Source organism: Electrophorus electricus, chromosome 14, assembly GCF_041902795.1.
Source record: "Electrophorus electricus isolate QZ-2024a chromosome 14, ASM4190279v1, whole genome shotgun sequence".
NCBI classification, from domain to species: domain Eukaryota; kingdom Metazoa; phylum Chordata; class Actinopteri; order Gymnotiformes; family Gymnotidae; genus Electrophorus; species Electrophorus electricus.
This window is the reverse complement of record NC_137510.1, coordinates 3,599,558-3,608,337: the sequence shown is the minus strand read 5'-3', so window position 1 is coordinate 3,608,337 and position 8,780 is coordinate 3,599,558. Positions and strand designations below refer to the sequence as shown.

Here is an 8,780-nt window from a genome sequence, read left to right as displayed (position 1 = left end):
CTCCACTCCAGATAGCCCATAATGCACGGTGAGTTCCTAGCTTTGTTCTACGTTAGAATTCCCACTTCAATCCTCAAACACTTACCTTACTGTCTGTAGTCAAAAACAGTTCATCATGAGTCTAAGTTTTAGGAGATGAACTGTCCTGACCCCTGGAACCCCAGTACAGTTGCTGTTGTGTTGGGCCGTTAAAGAATCGACAGCGCTGCACTCCGTAATGTTCACAGCTCGCTTCAGCTGGCTGGGAAAGAGGGGCTTGTATCGGAAACCTCCTCCCAGCGTTTCCCGTCCTAGTCCCGCGAGCCGGTCCACATTTTGCTTCGTTCCAGCGTGCTCTGCTCCCATACCAATGCATTTGGAGCAGGCTGGGACCTGGACTACAGCAAAAATGCCGGGCCGGTTGCGGGGGGGGATGTGTTCTGTTCTGTCCTGGCACACAGCAGACACCTGCATGGGTCTGGAAGAGATAACTGCATATATGTGTGTGTGTGTGTGTGTGTGTGTGTGTGTGTGTTTACAGTGTAAAAGGAGCAGTCGTAGGGAGAGTCAATGGGGAGCTTTGGGAGTTAGCTCGCCCTCTATTGGAAGACTGTGAACTGCAGCTGCTAGGCTTTGACTCCCTGGAGGGTAAAGAGGTATGTGTGTGAAGGAGTGCTGAAAGCACGTAGGCTGTGGATGGATACATGGATAAGTGTGTGTGTGTGTGTGTGGTGCTGTAGGTGGTGTGGAGGACCGGAGCATGTGTGTTGGGTGGTGTTATGGAGACGCACTTTGGTGCTCAGGTGTACCGAGAAGGGGTGTCTGACACAGGACTCTACTGTGACTATCAGCTAGAAAACAGGTACTGTGTGTGTGTGTGTGTGTGTCCCTCCTCTTCCTCAGCCGTGTGTGTGTGTGTGTGTGTGTGCGCATTTTCCCTCTCCTCCTCATCTGTCTGTCCTCATCTTCCTCAGCCCTGTGTCTCTGGAGGAGGTGGAGCTGAGGTGTATGGAGAAGGCAGGGCTTAAGATTCCTCTCTCCAGACTAGAGCTGACAGTGAAAGAAGCCCGAGAGCTCTTCCAGGTCAGCACCGCATGACCTCGTTAGGGGTAATGTAGCTATGAAGTAGCATGATGTCATGTTTTGTAGGCTAATTATAATTGTTTTCCTTCACCTTCTAAAATTGTAAAGTGTGTTTTATTATGGGATAACACTGTTGTTGTTGGGTTTTTTTTTTTTTACAGGAAAGTGTTTTCTTGTATTGGGAATTTTTTGTTTTGTTGTTAGATGTCAACTTGTGTTGTCGGATGACGTGTTGGATGACGTGAGGTCGTGTTGTGTGTTAGGATGATGTGTTGTAGGATCTCATTGACCATGTCGTGATGTGTTGCAGGACAATGTTCTGAAGCTGCGGCTGGCAGAGGAGGTGACACAGGGAGACACAGTCAGTGTCTACAGGTGTGTGTGTGTAACCATCAGGGCTGCATGTCCTAATGTGAAAACGCGTACATTCTCTAATACAGTTCCACTCCCTCTCTCTGTACCAGGTGTGGGGAAAGTGTAGGTGTGTGCCTTGGTCCACTCCTCCCTCATACAGGATTCCTCCACTCCTTTAAGATGTTGCAGGTGTGTCAGCCACAGCTGGGCTCCTCCCCCAGTGTAACTACAGCTGGGCTCCTCCCCCCCAGTGCAGCCCCAGCTAGGCTCCTCCCTAAATACCCATCATATCTGCCTGATCTGTGCTTCTTATGTTTTGTACGTGGATCTTACCCACACCCATTCCAGGTGTCCCCTGTGACTCTCCCGGGTGGCGCTAAAGGGGAAGGCATGCTGAGGATGATGGCCGTTTCGTTTCCAGGAACGAAGGAGAGAGACCAGTGGCTACGAGAGCAGGAGGAGGCCAGAAGGAGAGACCACCGCCGGATCGGCAAGGTGAGCCCTCCTCTAGATGTACTCCTCCTCCACCACGAGCCACCACAAGATGGGCCGTGGCCACCTGCGTAACGATGCTGTGTGTCCGTCTGCAGGAGCAGGAGCTGTTCTTCTTCAACGACGTCAGTCCTGGCAGCTGCTTCTTCCTGCCAAAAGGGGCCCACATTTACAACACCCTCACAGACTTTATTAAGGTACCAGTTATTTACAACACCCTCACAGATTTTATTAAGGTACCAGTTATTTACTACACCCTCACAGACTTTATTAGCATACCAGCTATTTACTACACCCTCACAGACTTTATAAAGGTACCAGCCTTTGATGTAACACTGATTTGTTACTGATTCAACAAACTGTTTTTATATATATATATATATATATATATATATATATATATATATATATATATATATATATATATATATATATATATATATACTTTTATCTTACATAATATGTACATATTTTTTTAGTTGTTTGCAGACATGCAAACAAATAGGGTTTCATGTTTTTGGGTTCAGAAAAACACATGATCTGGGCTGCAGACCGTGTTCATAATGAGGACACGTAATATGGTTTTCAGTGTTCAGAAAGAGGACATGTTATCTGGTCTTGAGTGTTCAGAAGGAGGACACGTTATCTGGTCTTGAGTGTTCAGAAAGAGGACACATTATCTACAGGCATCCACTTCCATTTCCATCCTTGTACTTGTTGTTATTGTTGTTTGGTTTTGTGGGGGTTGTTTTTGGGGGGGGAGTTGTTTGTTTGTTTTTTTTACACCTCTTCTTCTTGCCCTCATTTGTTCTTCCTGTTTCCCTCTTCCTCTCTGTCAGAGTGAATATAGAAGGCGGGGCTTCAGCGAGGTCATCACCCCCACCCTGTACAGCACGTCGCTATGGGAACGCTCCGGTCACTGGGAACACTACAGCGAGAACATGTTCACCGTGGCGTGTAAGCCGCACACCTTTGCCCTCAAGCCCATGAACTGCCCTGCTCACTGGTAAGGAAGACCCACACTCTGTAACCCCTCAGTGCAGTCTGGGCAGTGTTACAGCGCCCTCTGCTGGCCTCTTCATTCAGCTCATTTAGTTTTGCTAGAGGAGGAAAAACCACCATAAATGTTGGAAATCTAGAGTACTGGCAACATGTACACAGTAACAGCACTGATGAAACATATATAAAACAAGACTCTAAATATTTAATGGTTTAGGCCTATGGAATAGTTAATTTCTTTTATTTATTAATTATGAAAACATAAGATGAAAGTCACTCTTTCTTTGCAGTCAGTTGATTGTGAGTCTGTGCTAGCTTCAAGCTCAGCTCAGTGCCATATTGGATGTGTTGCTTTGACTCATAGCTGTGTAGTAGGCTGGTAAAAGCACTGGTTCAGTTTAAAAGGCGTTTAACGGTAGGGGCGTTTAACGGTAGGGGCGTTTAACGGTAGGGGCGTTTAACGGTAGGGGTGTTTAACGGTAGGGGTGTGTAACGGTAGGGGACTTGAATGAATTTCTCTGCAGGTTTAGTCATTTCTTCTTCCTCTCATATGTATCCACGATCCCTGGGTGTTCTAAGGATTTCTGAGCCTGTGATTGGCCACCGGTTGTGTCATTTGCGTGTCGTCTCGCCCCCTGCAGCGTGATGTATGAGCAGAGGGTGCGGTCATGGCGGGAGCTGCCGCTACGCTGGGCTGACTTTGGCGCGCTGCACCGCAACGAACACTCGGGGGCGCTAGGAGGTCTAACCAGGGTCCGCCGCTTCTGCCAAGACGATGCACATATCTTCTGTACCCCCGAACAGGTACAGAGCGCGCACACACACACCCGCACAGGCCCATACTCACTTTTTGGAAAGCAGGGCATTATAGATGCTCAGGCTAGCTTTAGCTACTGTTCACCACCAGTAATGAGTTAAGTTCTGGGAGAAACCTTGTGCAGCTTTAGGACTGCATGCATTCTCTTGCTCTCTCTCTCTCTCTCTCTCTCTCTCTCTCTCTCTCTCTCTCTCTGCAGCTGGAGGAAGAGATCACTGCATGTTTGGAGTTTGTGCGGAGTGTGTATCGTGTGTTTGGTTTCACCTTCCACTGCCTTCTGTCCACACGCCCCACCCCCTGCCTGGGAGAGCCCGCCCTCTGGGACAGCGCGGAGCAGGTAACGGGTCCTGTTACAGTCTCGTAATAGCATACAAAAGCATACACCCCTGACACCTCCCACTGACTCCTCCCCCTGATCCCTCCCACCTCCTCCTGTCCATTCTAGCCTCTCTCCCTTTTAATTCAGTTTGCATGGCTTTGTTGGCATGAATTAGGATTTTCAGATGTTGCCAAAGCATGGAGCAACACATTCATATAATGACGCAAGTGGTGATTTGATTGACAGTTTCTATGTTTCAATAAAATGAAAATGTAAATAAATCAAAAGTAACCTCTGTGCATGCATTTGGTTGCATGTGTGCATCTGTAAGTGTCTGCGTGCACTTATGTGTGGGTGGGTGGGTGTGTCGGAGCAGCAGTTGGATAGGAGTCTGCAGAAGTTTGGCGAGCGCTGGGAGCTGAATTCTGGTGACGGGGCATTTTATGGGCCGAAGGTGAGACACTCAAGACAGTGAACACACACACCATGTACTGCACACACACACGTCAAAACATGGTGCGCTGCACTACACACACACGCGCGCACACACGTGTGGGGGGGGGGGAAAAGTCCTCCGGGTCACATGACCCTGGCTTAGCCGAGTCAATAAGGACGTGATTTGGATTTTGTGTTCGTTAGAGATGAAGGCTGTGAAGAGATTCACGCAGTCTGTGCAGTGGAGAGGGCGTGTTCACGCAGTCTGTGCAGTGGAGAGGGCGTGTTCACGCAGTCTGTGCAGTGGAGAGGGCGTGTTCACGCAGCTCACACATTTGCTGCTCTTTGCTCTTTCCTCTGGTTGGACTGCAGTCACTCAGCCTGGTCTCAATTGTTTCTCACTGTTTCTGCTTTATATCATTGATGGTGAGCAAATACCAGCCTGGTTCTTGCTTACATTTTAGAGTCTAATAACTTAGTAGTTTTGATTTTTGAGTCATGGTTGTCCCAGTGGGTTTTTTTTTTGTGTCTGTGGGTGTTTTGGTAAGTTGGTGCAGTTTGTTGCTGGATTTGAGATGCACCCAGAGCTGAAGTTTCTGACTACTGCATGTTATAACGTTCATAAATTGTGCCGCAGACATGAGCTGACATCTGTTCAGTTCCCCTCTGTTTTGTTTTCGACATTGTCTGAAACATCTCAGTGTCCATTCAACTCCACCCTTCAGAGACACTGGGTGAGCCCTGGAGGGAACGAGTGTGTGTGTGTGTGTGTGTGTGTGTGTGTGTGTGTGTGTGTTTGTGTCCTTGAGGAGTAGATTCCTGAACACACTCATATAATTCCTCCCTCCTGACTGCCTGTCAATGGGCTGTAACTGAGCAGTTGGTCCAAGGCTCGCATGCAGCAGGTCGTTAAGCGTCCTGGCTGTGCTGACGCCCCCAGGCAGGCTCTTACACGTCATACTGCTACCAGGCCAATTCTGCCTGTGCATAATTATCGACAAGTCAGCAAACTGTTTAATTACTGCATTACTGCGCTGAATGCGTTTAGCCACACAAGCATCTGAATACGGTTACCTCTGCACGTGGCTGTACCCAGTTACCACGGGTACCTCAGTGTGATATGTTGTTTTTGTAGCATGGAGATGGAAATGATTTTGTTGAGATGAATGCAGAGAGCTGATTGGACCTTCCTAGCGTGGCCTTGTGTCTGTCCAGATCGACATTCTGATTCGCGACGCGATTGGTCGACGGCACCAGTGCGCCACAATCCAACTGGACTTCCAGCTGCCCATCCGCTTCAACCTGCAGTATGTGGGGTGAGTGTAGCGCGGCGTTTGGTGCGTGTGAGCACGGCGCTGGATGCGGCATCGACGTAAGTTTGAGCGCAGCGAGGTCCTCCACGTCCCCGTAAACATCTTCTGTCCCCGTCCTAGGGTGGACGGGGCAGCACACAGACCTGTGATGGTGCACAGAGCAGTGTTGGGCTCTCTGGAGAGGATGATCGCTATCCTGGCGGAAAACTTCAGTGGGAAATGGTGAGAGATGTGTGTGTGTGTGTGTGTGTGTTTGTGTGTGTGTGTGAATTCTTCTATAATACTCACTTTTCTTCATCTCAGGCCTCTGTGGTTGTCACCAGCTCAGGTCATGGTGCTCCCTGTAGGGACTGACATTGAGCGCTACGGCCGAGATGTGAGTGAACATCACCCTGTCGGTCGGCAGATCTTTGATGTCACTGCGCAAAACTAAGAATACTTCATTACCTTTCACTTACTGATTTGATGTTTGTTTGTTTTTTTAAGGTGGTGCACAGATTAAAGGAGGCAGGCTTTATGGCTGACATTGACGATGACCACGGCGCCACGTTAAACAGGAAGATTCGTTCAGCACAGCTGGCCCAGTACAACTTCATATTTGGTCAGAGGCTGTTCAGGCTGCATTCTGAAGTGTTTTGGTCCGGAGTGTTTGGGCGGTGCAGTTACTGCGTGTCAGAGCCGTCAGTAAAGCCGTACCAGTTGTATACACAGACGTTAAAAGCTTAGCTGCCGTTTTGGGGTGTGCGTGTTAGTGATGGAGTACTTATTAGGAATGTACGCTTTATCTCAGCTCAAGTATGATGCCTAAAAAAAAGTTTTTGCTTTCTCTTTCCCTCCTTCTCCTCTCCTCTTTCTATCTGTTCCTCCCTCCCTCCCTCTCTCCCTCCTTCCCTCTCTCTCTCTCTCTCTCTCTCAGTGGTGGGAGAGAGGGAGCAGAGTAGTGGCACCGTCAATGTGCGGACAAGAGGAGGGAAGCAACTGGGTCAGAGGTCACTGGAGGACGCGATGACATCACTGACGCAGCTCCGAGATAGCCGCAGCAACCAAGACGAGTTCTGAGCAGCCCTGGAGGTTATGACCCTGACCTTTACCACCCTGCAAAACTCCTCTCCCCACCCCACGACAGTAACACACAAGCCAAGCCCAAAACATCTGAAACACGTAGACACACACACACACACACACACACACACACACAAGATGATGCTCCATCTGGCTGCATATAAACTTGACTCTCCAAGTTTTATCTTGCACACACACACACACAGCATATAAACACACTCTCCATCAGTTTAACACCTAAACCAAACGGACCCTTTTTGTTTTGCCTCAACTCCATCAGGAGAAGGTCAATGGAAAGGCAAGGAATGGGTCCACCTCAAAGTCTCGTACTCTCCGCTTAACTGTTGTGTTTCCAATAAAAAAACAACTTCATTCATAAATCATCTCTTGGGTTCTGTTTTGAGACAGTCCCTTAATGGCAGGAGAGGCCTCAGGACCTGAGCTTATGTTCGGTGGTCCCAGAAAACAGCGCATCCTTTGAAACGATGTACCTGAGTGATGTAGGGTGGTTTTATTGCTGCTCGGTGATGCTGTTATGTAAAACGGAATGGATCCTGTGTCTGAAGGACCCGACGGGAGGGCAGGCGGGAGAAAGGGAGGTTAGAGAAAGCAGAGAGGGAGAGAGAGAGCGGGGGTGGGGTTTCATTAAAATTGGAAAATTGTAGGAAAGGGAGTGGTTGTGTTGTTATTAAAAACAGGACGTAGAGGGGGTCAGTGACACAAGTGATTAGGGAGGTTTACTGTTCAAAACAGCACCAAAATGGAAAAAGCATGAGTCACCCATAGCAACCAAAGAAGGGCGGAGTATGCACGCGCGCACACATACACACACCCCACAGACACTGTCAGAGCAGGAATGTACACACACAGACACTGAACAGATTCAGAGCTGACAACCCAGACAGTCAGATCCGTTAACACACCATTATCACAGAGACTTCAGAAGAGTGTGTGTGTGTGTGTGGTGTCTTCAGCCCCCATCTTAATGTAAGCAGGAGTGTAATAGAGCAGGAGAACCGGAGAGAACGAGACGAGAGATGGTGAGAAGGAAAAACCCCGATCAAAGGTCTGACTGTTGCGCTCCACAGGCTGGACACAGAGGGTGAAGTGTCTGTCTGTGTGTGTGTGTGTGTGTCTGCCGTAATTTCTGCTGCTACATCAACATTCTAGACCTGGTCACACTCATTGCTCCAGGCCAGCAGCACAGGTAGGGCCTGTACGAAGCCTCCACACTTATGTTTACTGAAAAACTTGTGCCACTAATTTGGTGAAATCCAACACGCGTCACCTGCACGACCTTCCGATGCCAGCAGGACCTCCGCTCGCCACTGAGCTGGTCACATGACTGACAGGCCGGCCAATGGCCTCTTCCTGATTGCCCCAGCTCTGCATGTTACATGACTGACCTGGTCACATGACTGACAAGCTGTACTGGGCCTCTTCTATCGCCACATGCACCCAATCACGGGCAGGGCTGGAGTCATGTGACCAGCTTTTGTGTAGAGGCAGGAATGTTTACCATGTCTTCCCCCTCCCCTCAGAAAATGTATTTCCATACTAAACCCAGTAAATGTTTCCTGATGCCAGTCTTGGATTCTTTTTTTTTTTTATTTCAGCAACTGTAGTCACTAAAGTGTGCTGTGTTCCTGGTAACAACTGCAAGAAACTTTACTGGAGATAATCATCTCTCTCTCTCTTGCTCACTCGCTCTTTCTCCACACACTTCTCTTAAAGAAACTATTGTTTATTCTCCAAGCAAAGCCACACAAAGTTCATCTGAAATTATTTTTAGCGTGCAGTGGAGAAAGGGACTCACAAACGACCGATTTAGATAAATCTGGGGAAACACTGTGACTGTGCCAAGTTACATAGAAGTTAAAACGACGATGCTAATATACAAGACAGAAAAGGGCATCCGAAGGCTCAT

General features: G+C 48.4%; 1 protein-coding gene across 1 annotated transcript; it reads left to right on the top strand.

The window, feature by feature from the left end:
- Nucleotides 1-523: 523 nt before the first annotated feature.
- On the top strand, nucleotides 524-7,233 carry tars2 (threonyl-tRNA synthetase 2, mitochondrial). Its single transcript, XM_081696139.1, has 15 exons — nucleotides 524-635; nucleotides 954-1,062; nucleotides 1,373-1,437; nucleotides 1,527-1,605; nucleotides 1,765-1,911; nucleotides 2,007-2,105; nucleotides 2,748-2,914; nucleotides 3,549-3,711; nucleotides 3,924-4,061; nucleotides 4,420-4,497; nucleotides 5,694-5,794; nucleotides 5,912-6,013; nucleotides 6,095-6,167; nucleotides 6,278-6,392; nucleotides 6,708-7,233. Exons 2-15 carry the CDS (start codon nucleotides 988-990, stop codon nucleotides 6,848-6,850), a joined length of 1,545 nt encoding a protein of 514 aa, XP_081552265.1. The 5' UTR covers nucleotides 524-635; nucleotides 954-987; the 3' UTR covers nucleotides 6,851-7,233.
- Nucleotides 7,234-8,780: the final 1,547 nt, after the last annotated feature.